General features: G+C 42.9%; 2 protein-coding genes across 2 annotated transcripts in view; one reads left to right on the top strand and one right to left on the bottom strand.

Moving 5' to 3' along the window:
* Positions 1-15,955, bottom strand: part of HGSNAT (heparan-alpha-glucosaminide N-acetyltransferase) — a 30,809-nt gene extending 14,854 nt beyond the window's left edge. The window contains exons 1-7 of the mRNA XM_063131678.1: positions 15,808-15,955; positions 11,452-11,567; positions 9,644-9,780; positions 7,287-7,399; positions 2,903-2,972; positions 1,680-1,749; positions 1,338-1,447 (exon numbers count right to left, since the gene is read on the bottom strand). Coding sequence (XP_062987748.1) covers positions 1,338-1,447; positions 1,680-1,749; positions 2,903-2,972; positions 7,287-7,399; positions 9,644-9,780; positions 11,452-11,567; positions 15,808-15,898 — 707 coding nt within the window. The 5' untranslated portion in view covers positions 15,899-15,955. The remainder of the gene's footprint in view (positions 1-1,337; positions 1,448-1,679; positions 1,750-2,902; positions 2,973-7,286; positions 7,400-9,643; positions 9,781-11,451; positions 11,568-15,807) is intronic.
* The window catches only part of USO1 (USO1 vesicle transport factor), a 306,934-nt gene that overhangs the window by 243,956 nt on the left and 45,507 nt on the right, over positions 1-17,471 (top strand). The window lies entirely within an intron of this gene.

The raw sequence follows: 17,471 nt of genomic DNA, 5'->3' as shown, positions 1-17,471 counted from the left end.
AGATTTCTTATACAGAACAGTATATAACTTTAATAAATAGTTAAATAAATACACAAATAACAACAACTGGAGGATCCCCACTTGTTCTCTCAAACAGCTGATATGGATATATATATATATATCTGCTTCAAAGAGAAACAGGGCAAAAATAAGGTAGTGCTTTTTACACTCAGGGGTCTTTCTAGGTATATAGAAATATATGGATTTGTAAAATAAAAGATAAAGAAACATTTTAAAACTCCAAAACAGCATGGTGAGCTTCCAGGAACTACAGAATGCTAAAGACACAGCGATAAGAAAATCCTGCAGTAACTCATCTCATTGTCTGGAGAGGGAACTTCCAGGTTCACATTGGCTGAAGGGCAACAAGTTGTCCAGCCCTGACCTTATGTGAACTGCTCCAAGAGCTTACTAAATATTCTTCTCTGGCCCATACCCCTGGCTTCTTTATAAACAGGGTTGCTCTATACACCATTGTATAGTTTCAGTGGGAAACTGAGAAAGTCCCAAAAAATTATCCGACCAACAGAACATCTATATATATAAAACGCTTAGGTATGTTTCCATAAAGGCTTCAGCTGATACAGGTTGCTAAGCAACAGTAACAACGTGTAACGTCAGCTGATACAGGTTGCTAAGCCCCTCGCCCGACTCCTCTGGGCTTTCCAAGGTAATCCTACCCCCCTTTCTGCCTCTTCGCTCTCCCCCCCCCCCCACGAAGGGGGCAGCGCCATGGTCTGGAGCATGAGAGAGGCATGGCCAGGGCCCTTGGTGGCCAGGTGGGATGCCGCTCACCTGCTGCGAGCTGAGGCCCTGGCCTAATCTCATGCAAGTTGGGCGGCCGGCCCAAGGCTGACAGGAACCCCGGGGAGAGGGGGACACCTGCTCCCCCTCCCCCTGACCTCTCTGCCCCCCAGGTCTGCCAGACGGTGCTGTATTGGCGGCCTCAAAGCAGCCCGTGCCCCCACGATGATATTTAATTAATAAACTTTAAGATATGCTACAACGGTGTATGTTACGCCGGGTACAGCTAGTTATAATGTAATTTTTGTATTTTCCATTTAATTCCCTATCCAGTATTTCTCTAGGTTTACTGGATTTTTTGAAGTGGTTGAGAACTATTGTCCTTAACCACTTACGCCTTAAGGGATCAGGAACCGCCCATGGTATTATACCTCTTCCTTCACATCCTTAATATGGGAGGGGCTTGCGGGAAGAAGCATGTTATCTGTGGCTGGGCACAATTCAATAATATAGCTAAGAAACAGGCAGAGTTCCGTCTGTAATGGCACTTAATCTTTGTCTATTGCTGTGCTCCAACGCTGCCAGTTAGTTACCCTCTGAATGTGTCCAGGGAACGAAGCCTCTGTGGGGAGGAGGCTGTACTCCATACCCCAGCTGGGAGATCACCACTGATGGAATCTGTTCTGCTTGGGGATCCAAGCTCCTTGAAAATAAAGAGGACATGGGAAATATTAGCAATGAGACTGAGATGCCTGAAATTGTATTAATAGCGATATTGGAAGTCACCTTAAGTCAGCCATCTTTGCAAAGATATAAACCCAGTTATCAAACAATATGGCTAGATTTTCATGACCAATTTGTGTACCCATCAAACATCTGGATTTTATCACATTAAAATGTTAAAACGGACAATTCATATTACCACAAAAGCTTACTGAATTAATAAGTCGATCAGTTTCTCTAGGATTCATCTTCTTGTAAAGCCAGTTTCTGATTGGCTCAATGCTGTGAATGAATAATAAAGAAAAAGTCCGATTTTGTAATAACACCACATCCATCCATTCTGGAAACATCCATCCAGCTAGGTACAGAACCACTGGGCCACACAATACCCTTGATCCCCTTCCTGGAAAGCTAATCGAAAAGGAAACCAGGAATCACAGAAATGAAAGTCATAAGAGGTGTAGGACAACTAACAACTTTGTCCTTCTCCCAGCACAGATCATCCATCAGGGTGAACAAAGCTGTTTCAGTGATCGGGTTCACATGATCACGGAGGGAAAATAAGCCATGGCAAAATAAGTAAGAGAGCAAATTAAATTCAGACAGGGCAATCTAAATAAAACTTAAATGATACCTGATAATGACAGGTACATATAAGAAGAGGCACCAGTAAATACACACTGCCTCCCATTATGCACTTACCCGTTGCTATGATTTCCACTCTACTGGCACAGCTTTTTCAAGAGTGACAAACAACAGTTAATTCAGCTAGATAACTGACATGCAAAGAACTTTTATTCAGCCATCTGTGCTGATCAAGAACAGCAGAAATATTTCAAATTGCCCAGAACTCTTTGGGCAGAAGAGTTTATACAAACATTAAGACTACAGCCTAGCCTTTCAAAATGGTTTCACGGATTGTTGAAGTATCTACAGTCAGGATTAGAAATGTTGCCAAAATGCGTTATTCCTTAATACTGGTGCTTCAACTGCCCATGAACACTGCAGCACCAGGTACTACTCTGGCTCAAATTACAATCTGAGCTAAAGAAGAGAACCAACATGCCTATGGCTGTTTCTACACCTGCCTTTTCCCCCAGGATCGTCCCGGAATCATTCCTGTGCATCCAAATGCCACACAGGGGATCCCGGGAGCAGGCAGGGACAATCCCACCATTTTCCTGGGATAACCCTGAGGGGTAGAAAGGGCCTCTGTGCCTTTTGCCTCTCCACTTGCCATACAAAGGACCTCTCCTTCGTAAATGCATCACACCTCCGCTAAAAGGGCTACCGGAGAAGGGCCTCTACAGAGGATATTAAGATTTGGGCCACAATTCCAGGCAATATAACTAAGTGTGCCCAATAAAACAGCAGGATTAACATGCAATGGGAAATAGCTTACATTTAGGAGTCTCTTATTAAGACATTTACTTACTTCACACAAAACCGTCCCAATGACAGAAAACTGAAAATGCCCATGTAGATCAAAAATGCATAGAAAATAGCTGTACAAAGGAAAACAGAAAGTGTTAATTATCCCTTAGTGCTGGGTGTTTGTTTGTTTTTTAGATTTTTTATTTGCAAATATTAAAACTTAAATATTAACATAATACAGAAACCATGCATGCAAGGAATAATAAATTACATATGCTTTTTTTATTAGGCAGTTTTAAAGGATAATTAATTAATTAATTAATGGGAGGATAGATCCCAAATCAAGGCTATTTATTTTAATTATTGTTATTCATTTTATTTTTCTCCAGAGAAACTGTTGTAACCATAAAATTCTTTTTTCTTTTGTCCTCTTAATACTCTCAAACATTGAGTAAGGGCCTTGCTAGACGAGGTCTTAGCGCGTTGTGAGGTCCGGTTTCCCTGCTGTGCATCCAGATGACGCACAGGGGAATCTGGAGTCAGGCCGCGCTGAGACCTCCCTTAACGCGCCATAAGCAAATTCGCTTATGGTGCACCTTTCCTGCAGCCCCGGCCTGAGGCCGGGGCTGTGGAACGTCTAGCAAGGTCCGTGGCTTTTTGCGGCTACTCGCTCTCGCGAGTAGCCAGGAAAAGCCACGGGCCGGGGGGAGGGATCCCGGGGGGGGGGAAGGCTGGACCCGGCAGGAGGGGGGGGGAAAGGCCGGGCACCGGGATGGCATCGGGGACAGGGAGGGCAAGCGAGCACGGCCATCAGGGAGAGGGCGGGCGGACAGCACGGGCATCAGGGAGAGGGCGGGCGGGCGGCACGGGCATCAGGGAGAGGGCGGGCAGGCGGCACGGGCATCAGGGAGAGGGAGGGCGGGCAGCACGGGCATCAGGGAGAGGGAGGGAGGGAGGGCACGGCCATCGGGGAAAGAGTGGGCAGGGAGGCATCGGGGATGGCGGGGGGGGGTTAATTTTTTTAAAAAAGGCACTTACCTTGTCCGGCGGCTTCGGGGCGCACATGGCCCCTTTAAATTAAAAACAAAATGGCCGACGCTACAGGGCTTCCAGAGTCCCTACGCGTCGGCCGTCTAGGAGGCAGGGCGGCGTGCGCTAAAGTTAGTGCGCTGTCGCCCCGCCTCCCTGCCGGCTTATCCGGCATAGTCTAGCAAGGCCCTAAGTTTCTTTGAGAGCGCTATTTGCCATACTATACTGTACCACTTATTTATATTTAATCCTTTTGCCTCCTTCCAGCATTTAGCTATCAACACATGTGCTGCTATTAAGAGATACTCAATTTGCTTTTTGTGTATTACAGTTTGGTTATGGCCATCAAATGTATTAAGTTATGCCAATTCCGGTGTTTTTATTACTGTTGTTTCCATTATGATAGATATTTCTTCAAAAATCTCCATCCAAAATCTTTGAATACATTCAGTCCCCACCACATGTGAACAGACCCCACATCCTCTCCAGCACAATGGTAAAGAGTTGTCTATCTTTGCTATTCTGGACGGCGTTAAGTAACATTTTTGCAATATTTTAAGTGATATTTCTGTACATTTACCTGATGTTGCTTTAAAAGGATTTCCCTCCACATTTTTGTCCAGTATTCTTGATCTATTTTTTAAATATATTTTTATATAAAATAAAATATATTTTAATAGATCAAGAATACTTTAATAGATACTGAGCAAGTTTGTAGCACTTGTTGTTATCCTAAATCCAGTTTAAGTAGTAATCTAAATAGAGTAGTTATTCGCCCTTTATCTTTTTCTGCTGTGTTAACTACCATTTGGTCAATTTGATCTTTGGGAGGTATAGCAAATCTGATTTTGTGTAATTGACTTTCAGTCCTGATGCTTTCTGGAAACGTTTTTGTTCCCCCTAGATGTGTCTTATGCTCGTTTTTGGATTTTCTGGCATAAGTACTATGTCATCAGCATACAAATGTATTAAATGGGTTTGATTTTTGATTGGTACTCCCTTGATGTTATCATTGTTTCTTAATTTGTCTGCTAGAAATTCAATTACCAGATCAAATAATAATGGGGATAGAGGACATCCCTGTTTGGTACCAGATTGAATTTTAAAGGGGGATGTTTCCATATTATTAAATCTAATTGTTGCTGATGTTTGAGCATAGATTGCTTGTAGAATATTTGAGAATTTGGGGCAGAATTTGTATATTTGTGCAATATTTAATAGAATTTTTAGGTTTATAATAACAAAGGCCTTATAGAGATCTAGAGCCAGAATTGCTAGTGGTGTTTTCAATTTTTTTGCATGAATGATTACACTATATAGTCTTCTAACAGGATCCGCTATATGCCTTTTTGGAATAAATTCAAACTGGTCTGGATGGATTATTTATAAGTTTTTGTTCCTTCCTTAGTTGTTAAAACTATGATTCTGTTGCTATTTTTCCTTTTTTTTTAAACTCTATTTGTTAACATTCTTGATCCTTTTCCGTCAAATTCATAGTATCTCTGTTTAACATAAAGCAAATCTACCACTGTTTTATCAATGTCTCGCATATTTAGTTCCGTTCTTTTACTTTCCATTTTTTGTCTAATAGCTTGTGAACCGGTACATTTATATTGCGCTGTTAGGACTTCTACAGTTTTTTCGAATTCTGATTTCTGTTTCTTAGTATTATTCCAAATAATGGCCATTTCTTTAATATCTTAGTACTGCTTTCATACAATCCCACCTCACCCCTTCTGAAGTGTCATTAATATGATTTTCTCTGACAGTTTATTATCCCGTCCTGTATTCTACTTTTACATTCCAGTCGTGTTATTAACGTAGGGTGTAACCACCATATTGGTACGGGTTTTTTCCTTGGCACACATTGCCATCTCCAGGAGCACTGGGGCATGGTCAGATATGTTTATTCAGCCTATATCTATTTTAACTATCCCTTCTACCAGCATAAAACTAAACAATTAATTCCCAGTGATGTTTTATCAGGACTTTAATAGAATTTATCCTAAGATCTTGAAACAAGAAACAAAACTTAGTAAAAAACACAGAAGAGAAAATGGGTGATGTGATTAAGCATAAGAACATCTCGAGGTTCATAGGAGATGGGTTTCCTTTTCACACTCTGACTAGTAGTTTTTGAAGCTCCAACGTTTCCCAAACCTCTCAACTAGTTGGCCCACTAATATCATTGTTTCATCTCTTTCAAGAAGCATTCTGAGAGAGGGAGGTGCAGCAAGGGGTTGGGGCATATTTGGATTCAAAAACAATGCCTACAAGGAGAGGAAGCTAGGTTTAAATATAAACAAATAATTAACTATATTCCATGACATGGTATTGTCTTGTTATGACTTGTTATGACTCATGAACATACTTTTTGAAGCAATCATACAATACATTTAGGAAACACAGCAGTTCTGAAGCAGCACTTGAAATATCACTTCTGTTAGAGCAAAACTACATGTTAGGTTAATCATGTAGTGTGTAGCTGAAGCTTGACTTTTATTTACTCTAGTGTAAGGATGTGCAGCCCCGATTTGGACCAGGACCACAGTGATCCAGGAGGGGAGGGTTAAACCTTCCCCCCACCCCTCACCTCGTATATTTTTCCCCCTGAAATTACCCCCTGCCCCTTCAAAGGGGATGAGGGTTAAAAGAGAGAAAGAAAGAAAGTTGTCTCAATTAGAAAACAAACAATGTTCTCACCTTTTACTTCCACTTTTCTGGGTTGATGAAAGGTGCCAGTGGCTTATGTCAAGTACTCCTGTGCTTAGGTGTTGGACATGCAGTGTCCCAAGTGTCAAAACTGTACCTCAAGAACAGCCTTCCCCTAGTTGGCTAGAGGATTATGGGGGTTATAGTCTGACATATCTGGAGGGCACCAAGTTGGGGAAGGCTGCTATAGAGGCACATCAAAGCACACATGGCCATACTTGATTGGAGGATCCACCTTCCCTGATTCCACAGGTTTAAAAATGGGGACTATTCACGATGATAATTTGCCATTTACTGAGTATCATGAGTTTGAGATTGTCTAGACTACATTACATAGAGACGAAACTGCTTTGTTTCTGTTTTTAGGCTACCGTATTCTATGAGGTTTCATAGAATATGTCTTCCCCAGTGCACCACACTGCACTTTCGTATTACATGCTTAGACCAAGAGGAGGTAAGGGAAAACAGACTGAACTGGCTCAGCTGGTACTGGTGAGTTAGCTGGTAGTTATCCACCCCCAGGGTGAAAATTAACCTGTAGCTCTTGAAGTTTCTCTTGCTCAGGGTTTAGAGTGAATTGAGAGGTGGTGTAGGCAGTGGTCATAGCCTCATTGCAGTTGTGCAATCGTCAAAGCAATCTCCTAAGTAAAGCAAGTATTCAGAAATTAACACAATACTTAAATTATAGAAGTGAAGTAACATACGGAGGTAGCTGTTGACAGGACTTTGATTGATAACTATATTGCATGAAATGTTGCTGGGTAGACTTCTGATCATTAGGGAATAGTTTCCAAATTCTCCAAAATGATAATATATCCTACAAAAAGTGAAAGGAAAATTACTCCAAAAATTATTTTCAATTATTTAAATCTCTAAAATCATACCAACACACTGCAGCGTTCTTGACATTCCAGAAGAATTACATAACTACATGTTAACATGACCTAAATAACTGATTTGGGGCTGGCTTGGGAGTGCTGGGAGCAGTAGGTTTTTTTATCTCTGCCTAAATATGTGTAAGATTGCGCCCTTAGTTTTTCAAAATATGTGAACGCTCTCAATGTATAGCTGAGATTATTTTAGAGGAAGGGACTTGTATTTCCAACACACACAATCTACCACTACTGACAGAGCCAGTTAATTCAAAAGACATATGATTCCTTTGCAAATGATGTAGAATTAGTATTTCAGGTATGGTGAACATACTTAGGTGTTTTTCCCTCTGTCCTGCAGACCACAAAAAGCAGTAAGTTTAGAACCAATGGTCAAGTGACAGTAAGAGAACAGGGGTAGAATCTTATGGGATCACTTTATCTACTCACTGAGCATGTCTACACCTAAGGGTGCAGCGGGAGGGAGGGGGGAAGATCGCAGACTTACCTGCCTCTGCAATCCTCCCCCAGCATCTATACGGCCACGCGACAACCCAAAAGGGAAGAGAGATGTCGCAGGCATCATTTTTTTGTTTTTGAAAAGGAGCCGCACATGCACAGCGAAAGAGTAAGTATCCCACCCACCCTGCCAAAATCCATGCCCAACCCTCCCCCGCCATCCCAAGGATGGCAAAATTGCTGCCACCCCACCACCATGAGCACAGAGCCACCCCGCGCAGCTCTGTGCCTGTTTGAGGACCTGGGAGGCCATGCCACACCAGCCGCAGTCCTTGGGGTTGTCCTGGGACCATGGAAAAACGAGGAAATCCCCGGTTTCCATTAACCCGAGGAAAGTCTGTGGTCATCCCCGGGATCCCCTGTGCGTCATTTGGATGCACAGGGACGACCTAGAGACGATCCCGGGATAAATGAATCATGCAGATATGCCCACTGTTGGATCTCCCTTTTTCCGTTTTCTCTCTCTTCTTATTTTCTGTATACCTTCTCTTCTACAGCCTCTTATATTTAACTTCTCCTGCACTACCTTTACCTCCCCGTTTTCCATTTCTAATACAGATCTGTTTTCTACTACTCCTGCTTCAACTACTGCAGATTTATTCAAGCTCTCCTATAATGGTTACCTGTGGAACTGTTTATATAACAGTATTATCTTTGTACAAAACCAAATAAATTATCTATATAAATAAAAATGTAAATGTTCGTTCGAAACAGACGTTATATCTCCGAAAGTTCTTCACCGATTGCTTTGAAATTTTGACACAACGTTGCATTCGAATACGCGAGCGTTGTTATGTAACTGTGTTCTATATGGGGTCAAAGGTTTGTCTTAAAATCGAAGAAATAGGCCTCCTCAAAACCAGTCCTGCTGATCATTGTGACATCGCCAACCAGTAGGCCAATCCACTGCCTCTGCCTCCTCTCCTATTTGCATGTTCTCTCACAATTGGCTGAGTGAATATAGATGTCACACCTGTGACAATTACACGTTCTGAAGAAAGGTAACTGCCAGGAATTTCCACTAACCTCCTCACCGTAAAAACATCCTTTTTTTAAAACCAAACAGTAGGCCAATCCACTGCCTCTGCCTCCTCTCCTATTTGTATGTTCTCTCCTATTTGCTCTTATAGGTCATAGAAGCAACAATCTTGACAGGACCTTTCAAAGGTGAAGATGTCCTCATTCCTCGCATTCCTATGATTCCAACAGATATGCCATTTCAATTTAAGAGATTGCAATTCCCAATTCGATTGGCGTTTGCAATCACCATCAACAAAGCTCAGGGCCAATCTTTAGAATTATGCAGTTTAGATCTAGACACAGATTGCTTCTCACATGGACAATTATATGTTGCGTGTTCTAGAGTCAGCAAACCAGACAATCTCTATATCTACACAGACAACGGAACAACTAAAAATATTGTATATCCACAAGCATTGTGAAATTAAACATATTAGAAACATCCGCTTTGTCTTTTCTTTCTTTTCAATTTAACCAGACTGAGCCACAGCAATGCGTGGCAGGGTACAGCTAGTTTAAAATAAAAATTCAGTCCTTTTTTTTTATGAATTACCCAAAGAGATGACTTACAATAAATCTATAATTTCACAAAACATTGCAAATGCAGCAACTATGAGTGATTTCAAGACATATTAAAATAAGGCGTTAACCTGCAAAGTTCTTTGCCTTTTGTAATACTGTTGACCATGAGGGTGATTGCATGCTGAGAATCCACAGCAACAGGTGCAATACTAGATTCTTCAGATGTTCTCCTTATGGGGACAGAATTCAGCTCTAGATAAACGCACTGGAAAGGAAGGAAAAATGAATGAAGATCGAGACAAAAAAGAATTGCCCAAAATTAGCTAGAGCAAAATGTCCATCTTTCAAATTCAAAGCAAATAGAATGGTTACCATCTGAATAAGTGAAGTGATTTGTGTTAAAGGAAACGGATGTTGGATGAAATTTTACAATGGTACCCTAAAATAAAAAAAATGGTAAGTGATCTTAATACCATACATTCAGAGTGACTGTATCTGAAATAAAGTATGCATTAGCCCGTGTCTAGGTGAATGTTTTCTTGGGATTAGACTGATTTCCTCCTCTAACAGCAGTAGGGTAATGAAGCCAGGTTTCACAGGGTCAAAGTGCTGGGACTTTTTCATTTTTCATTAGCAGGGATAATGATTTCATCTGTCACCTCCATTAGCCTTTCCTCTGAGTTTAGCTGCATTTCCCCCCAGTAACGAGGAGGGGATAGGGGTGGAGAGGCGTAGGGGGGTGGATTTTCCCAGCAACAATATAGAATCACAGAATCATAGAATATCAGAGTTGGAAGGGGCCTACAAGGCCATCGAGTCCAACCCCCTGCTCAATGCAGGAATCCACCCTAAAGCATCCCTGTGTCCAGCTGCCTCTTGAAGGCCTCTAATGTGGGAGAGCCCACAACCTCCCTAGGTCACTGATTCCATTGTTGTACTGCTCTAACAGTCAGGAAGTTTCTCCTGATGTCCAGCTGGAATCTGGCTTCCTTTAACTTGAGCCCGTTATTTCGTGTCCTGCACTCTGGGAGTGCAATATATTATATTACTCACAATATGGTTTCAGCTATTGCTCCACTTCAACACACTGCAGCAGGCCAGAAGACGGTGGATGGAAAATTAAAGTACTTCAATGGCTCTCAACATTGGTTCCCTAAGCATGTACTCCGCTGTGACATTTTCGGCCTATTGCCATATCTTCATACCCTGCTATATGCTATTAATTACGTTTAATAGGTAGAATTCTAGAAAGTACCAATGCACAAGCCATAACAAATTAAATTTTTGTTTGAATTATTCAATGTCTGATCATTTCTGCTCTTTATTTTTGTCATCGTAAATGATGTTTATAGATATTATGATAATTTATAATTTCCTAAGATGGTAAGATGTTCCTTTTGCATTCCATTAAAGTAAGTTAATTCAGCCTGTCTACTGAATTAGCATTCATGGATTATTAATGCATATATCACCATTAAATATTACATGCTAAACTATATAATACATTTATCATGCTGTTATTTCTGAATTTAGATACACTATATTGTCTACTGGCAGGGCTGGAGGGGGTGCAGGAGAAGGCCCCCAAGATGATTTTGTCTTGAGCTCTGGTTTCCTCTCTATAGGCCTAGGTTTAACCCTGGGAAATGGAAAAATCTACACCTATGGGAATGTATGAATCTGTATACACAGGTCTCAGTCCTTTCCCAGAGTCCTGATTCCCAGAGGCTTCTGTTTTTCTCCACGATCCTAATACCCAGTCCATATCTTTCCCAGTGAAAGATAATATGGAAAATGGCAGTTTCTGGGAAATCATTATTAATTATCATATTTCATAATGGAACTGTATTCAGTTTGCATCACTTTATCCCAGTTGTACAATTCTCAGGGGTCACATTCTAGCACTCACACACATACACCAGTGAATATTAATTACCTGGTAGCAATAATCTGAGAGCCAGTAGACGGTCACTTCTTCATCGGGCAATTCATTGTGAATTTGTAACAAGGCCTGGTCAATTTTTAGATCCCAGGGTGGTCGTCTGGATACATCTATTATGGATATAGATGGAGAAAGTTCTTTCAATATTTAGCTAGGTAAACATTCTAAATTGTACATATATCCAGGTGAGAAGAATGGAGAGTTTTGGAATGACAGATCCTTTCCAGCTTGCATACCCTCATATAAACCAAAAATAACTTTGCAAATGAGAACATGGTCAGTAATGTCATACAATTCTTGTAGGAAGCTCCCTTTACAACCAATGGGGGTGGGTCTGCTTCCCCCCATCCCCAATTCTGACCATTTTCAACAAAGTAGCATTACCTCCATGAAGTGGGGGTAGGATGGAATCAAACTATGGTATTTGCAGAGATCTGCGTCTATTTGGACTCCCCATGTCCTGAACCTTTGAGGATGATATGCTCTAGTTATTTAATTAGTGTGAATTAGCTTGCCAGCTCTTTGTTTCACAAATTCTGGCACCCTGAATTCAGATGAACATATGAAATTCCCTTATACTACAAGGTCATTAGTTGAGCTAGCCAAATAGTGTCTCCTCTGATTGAAAGCAACTATTTAGGGTCCCAGACAAAGAAAGGTTTTTCATGGTCCTACATATCCATGATCCCTTTTAAGAAATAGAATGTTATTTGCTATACATTCACAAAGCATATACATGTTATTTACTATACATTCACAAAGCAGAGAAAGAGAGAGAGTGTGTTTTAAATGGTTATAATAGAAGATATATTTTTAAAAAAATCTAAATGTAATGGTGTGATACCTAAAATAAAGTTCCCAAATTTGCCCATAAAATGATTGAATAATTCTCTTAAAATCATCTAGTGTCTGTAAACTTGTCCTTATATATCACATTCCATATTTCTTTTAACCAGTCCTTCAAATTTGTAATTAATGCTGAATTCCAATTTCCCCATGTCCTTCTAAGCTGGCTACCAATCAATTGTTTAATAATTAAATTAACAACATATTTTCCAGACGTCAAAAGATAGACGCTGATGATGGAATAATATAACTAATCTTTAGAAATAACAAGCTTTTTAAACAACACCAACATATTTTTACATAAACAATAAAGGAAACCCAATTGTGACAGCATTAGCATATTGTATCTGAGAAGTGCCAGGGGTTGAGCCTACAACCATATGCATGCAAAACATATACACAACTTCTGTACTGTCTTCTCCTCAGAAGAGTGCCCCTGAGCATGTACAGAAGTGAAGCACCTGTCGCTTCAGGCAGCAGATGCTGAGTGACAGCAGCAAAGTGTTGGAGGAGAGAGCTGTTTGCTACGTGGCCTGTTCTAGGCCTGCTAAGCTAAGCTGCTCCTTTCTGGTGCAATGGAGGACACTGTCTCACAGCCATTCAACTGCTGGTCCAGTTGGCTTTTGTATATGGAATCAGAGGGGGCGCCATCTTGTTCTTCATCTCAAGCAGCAAAATGACTTGGGCCAGCCCTGGGGTAAAGTATTGCTGATCATGTATTGCTGATAAGGAACACTCCCTTATCAGGCTCGAGACTTGTGCAATGTGTCCAGACAGAAGCATTACGATGGGAACGGCCAACTTTTAACATCTGCCAAGTTCTTGGGTCAATCCAAGCAGGGAAACTTCAGAAGGCTGTGTGGCAGGTTGTTGAAAGGGAAAGAAGTTGAACAGGGATTATTGTTGTTGTGGTGCAGAGCGGTAAAGCAGCAGTTTCTGCAGCTGAAACTCTCCCCACGGCCTGAGTTCGATCCCAGCGGAAGCTGGTTTCAGGCAGCTGGCTTGGGTCGACTCAGCCTTCCATCCTCCCGAAGTCGGTAAAATGAATACCCAGGTAGCTGGGGGAAAGGTAATAACGGCCGGGGAAGGCAACGGCAAACCACCCTGCTATAAGGACTGCCAAGAAAATGTCAGCGAAAGCTGGCGTCCCTCCAAGAGTCAGTAATGACTCAGTGCTTGCACGAGAGGTTCCCTTCCTTTCCTTCTATTATTATTTGCATTTGTATACCATCACATAGCCAAAGCTATGGTTTACATCAGGGGTCCTCAACCCCCGGGCCACAGACCGGTCCCGGTCTGTGGCCTGTTAGGAACTGGGCCACGTAGGTGAGCTGCTTTCACCCTCCCACCCCCACCCCAGCGTACCTGGGCGCGGGGCGCCAATTCGCCTGCCCAGCCGAAATAAAGCCAGGATGCTGGGGTGGGGTGGGGCGGGCTTCCCAAATCCATCCCCTCAACACACACACACACCCCGGTCCATGGAAACATTGTCTTCCATGAAACCAGTCCCTGGTGCCAAAAGGGTTGGGGACCACTGGTTTACATAACATTGAAGACATACAGATTAAATATGATGGTGGACAATAAAGTCACTTGATACCCCCTTGCCCAATGTCTATTTGGTTATGTATTCGAAGAGTTAGAATAGGGAGAGATTTAGGGTATGGGTCTCCTACTTTTTTATTTTATTGTTTGTAATCTTTGAGTATTGCATTTTTAGTTTGTTAGGGTTGTAGTTTTTAACTGCCTTGTTATAGTTTGTAGGAAGGCACGGTTATTTCACGGTTGGACTACTGCAACCTTCTTCTCTCTGGCCTTCCTTCTTCTCACATCAGTCCGTTGGTTTCTGTTCACCACTCTCCTGTTAACCTTCAAAGCTTTTCACGGTCTAGCTCCTTCCTATCTCTCCTCTCTCATCTCACACTATTGCCCCGCTCGTGCTCTTCGCTCCTCTGATGCCATGTTTCTCGCCTGCCCAAGGGCCTCTACTTCCCTTGCTCGGCTTCGTCCATTTTCGTCTGCTGCCCCTTACGCCTGGAACGCTCTTCCAGAACATTTGAGAACTACAAGTTCAACCGCAGCTTTTAAAGCTCAACTAAAAACTTTTCTTTTTCCTAAAGCTTTTAAAACTTGATGTTGTGCAGACTTCTACTGTTACTTTCTACTGTTAGTTTTTCCCTACCCTGTGCCTGCTTACCCTACCCTGTACCTGTTTGCATTCTCTTCCCCTCCTTATTGTTTTACTATGATTTTATTAGATTGTAAGCCTATGCGGCAGGGTCTTGCTATTTACTGTTTTACTCTGTACAGCACCATGTACATTGATGGTGCTATATAAATAAATAATAATAATAATAATAATAAGGCAGACAATACATATTTTTAAATAAATAGTATCTTCCCCTTAGATTAGGGTGACCATATTTTTGTGAACCGCCCAGAGAGCTCTGGCTATTGGGCGGTATAGAAATGTAATAAATAAATAAATAAATAAATAAATAGGAAAAGGTAGACAGGGCTCCTGTATCTTTAACAGTTGTATTGAAAAGGAAATTTCAGCAGGTGTCATTTGTATATATGGAGAACCTGGTGAAATTTCCACTTCATCACAACAGTTAAAGCTGCAGGTGCCCTGCCCTCTTTTAAATCGGGTCACTCTAGTATAGCTAATACAGCTTTAACTGTTGTGATGAAGATGGAATTTTACCAGGTTCTCCATATATACAAATCATGACACCTGCTGAAATTCCCTTTTGTATGCAACTGTTAAAGATACAGGAACCCTGTCCTCCTTCTCATAGGGTCACCCTACCTTAGATTTAACATGGGAAGGGAGCAATCAATACCAGTTCCAACTATTTATTTATTTATTTATGTATTGCACTTATATACCGCTCCCATAGCCAGGGCTCTCTGGGCGGTTTACAGAAATTCTAAAATTAAGATAAAAACGAGTATACAAAATTTAAAATTCTAAAACACAGAACATACACAAATAAAGCATTAAAAGCCGTTAAAAAACTAAACATGTGGGTAATTAAGACGTGCTGCTATACGCCTGGGCAAAGAGGAAAGTCTTAACCTGGCGCCTGAAAGATAGCAGCGTTGGCGCCAGGCGAGCCTCGTCAGGGAGATCGTTCCACAGTCTGGGGGCCACCACCGAAAAGTACGTGCCAAGAATGATGCCATTCATTTTCTCTCCCCACCCCCACCCTTCTTTCTCCCCCGACCCCCCCCCCCCCCGTTGTCTTTGCATGGTTGTTGTGTGTTGAGCAAAGCGGAGGGCAAATAAAGCTCGGTGCCTTTTAAAAGCTTTTGTCACTTCCTTCTGCAAATGCTTGAAAGGGGTGGTGGATAGAGGCAGAGGGCAAAGGAGCAGATGAGGAAGAAGCTGGGGAGCGCGCGGGGCCGGCGGTGGGGTGGGGGTGGGGGGTTGAAAGCGGCGGCAGGGGAGGGAGAAGGCGACAAAAGGGGGGGGTACATGCTGGGGGGCGGGATGCTTACCGTGGGGCTGTGCCAGGCCCGACAGCAGGAGGGCGACAAGCGCCCCTCCTAGGTAGGAGGCCGAGTGACCCCAGCTCCCCGCTCCCACCATCCCCGCTGCCTCAGTCTCTCGCTCGGTTGCAGAGGAGGGCCGGGCCCAGCCCAGCGCTGGCTTGCCGCCCTCCCGTAGGAGGAGGTGGCGACGGCGGCGGCGGCTTCCTCCTCCCCCGCCCGAAAATTAGGAAGAACACTGCGGAGGTTGTCCCTGTTGATTGTACACCCCTCCATCCCCGGCTTCGCCTCTGGCGAGACACTCTCGGCGGTGTGAGGCGATTATGTCTGAGGAAGAGGCGGCGGCGGCGGCCACTCCTGCGCGAGAAAGATGAGAAACGAGGGCTGAGGAGAAGTGTATGAGTAGTGACAAGGCCTGGTTTTATATATCTCTTTTTTTTTATCACGCATCTCTACTTTATCGTGCATCTTTAGTGATGCATTTTGTCTCTCTCTCTCATGAAATGCTTCTAATCCTTGTCATTTCCTTCTCTCGTTTTAAATAAATGCTACGTTATTTGCAATACATCCTCATTAGATTTGACTTTTTTTTTTTTAAAGGGTGCTTTATTTCAAAAAGTATACTGGTGGTTCTGTCTACTTTACTGATCAACCTGTGTGGGTCCCATTTTGCAACCGAAGAGCTGGATACACTTTTTCTCTCATGGGAGTGTTGTTGCAGGTGATGGTGAAATTTCACCCACGTTGACCCCGGGCCGCTCTTGTTGCGCCAGTAGTGCTGGAACACTGAACCTGTTGCACAATGATTGCCACATTTTTTAAAAAAATAAATAAATCAAAGGCAATGAAGCAATTGGCTTTAAAACAAACAAACAAAAAAACAGGAAAGCTCAGTTCTTTTTATTTATTTATTTATTTATTACATTTTTATACCGCCCAATAGCCGAAGCTCTCTGGGCTGTTCACAAAAATTAAAACCATAATAAAACAACCAACAGGTTAAAAGCACAAATACAAAATACAGTATAAAAAGCACAACCAGGATTCTTCAGCCAGCCCACTCTTAGGGGTCATCTACACCAAGCAGGATATTCCACTATGAAAGTGGTATATAAAAGGCAGGAGCCACACGACTGCTTTATAGTGGTATTAAACTGCACTGACAATTGTTGGGGCCCATTGACACCTACCATATACTACTTTCATATACCACTTTTTGGCACTATGGACCGGTTTCGTGGAAGACAATTTTTCCACGGACCGGGGGTGTTGTTGTTGAGGGGATGGTTTTGGGAAGCCTCACCCCCACCCCACTCCAGCATCCTGGCTTTGCTTCGGCTGGGTGGGCGCCCAGCCGAAGCAAAGCCAGGACGCTGGGGTGGGCGGGTGGTTTCGGAACGGCATGCCCGGAAGTCGCTCTCCCAGAATGGCTTCCGGCCGGGCACGCCGTTCCGAAGCCGCCTTGCCCCACCCCACCCCACCCCACCCCACCCCAGCGCCCTGGCTTCACTTCGGCTGGGCAGGCGAGATGGCGCCCTGTGCCCAGGTACGCTGGGGTGGGGGGGGGGTGAAAGCAGCTCACCTGCGCAGCCTGGTTCCTAACACGCCACGGACCGGGACCGGTCCGTGGCCCAGGGACCCCTGTTATATTCTGCTTGGTATAGATGTGTCAT

This window comes from Elgaria multicarinata, chromosome 1 (assembly GCF_023053635.1).
Source record: "Elgaria multicarinata webbii isolate HBS135686 ecotype San Diego chromosome 1, rElgMul1.1.pri, whole genome shotgun sequence".
Classification (NCBI taxonomy): domain Eukaryota; kingdom Metazoa; phylum Chordata; class Lepidosauria; order Squamata; family Anguidae; genus Elgaria; species Elgaria multicarinata.
The sequence above is the reverse complement of the archived record's forward strand: the minus strand, read 5'-3'. Positions and strand labels throughout refer to the sequence as shown.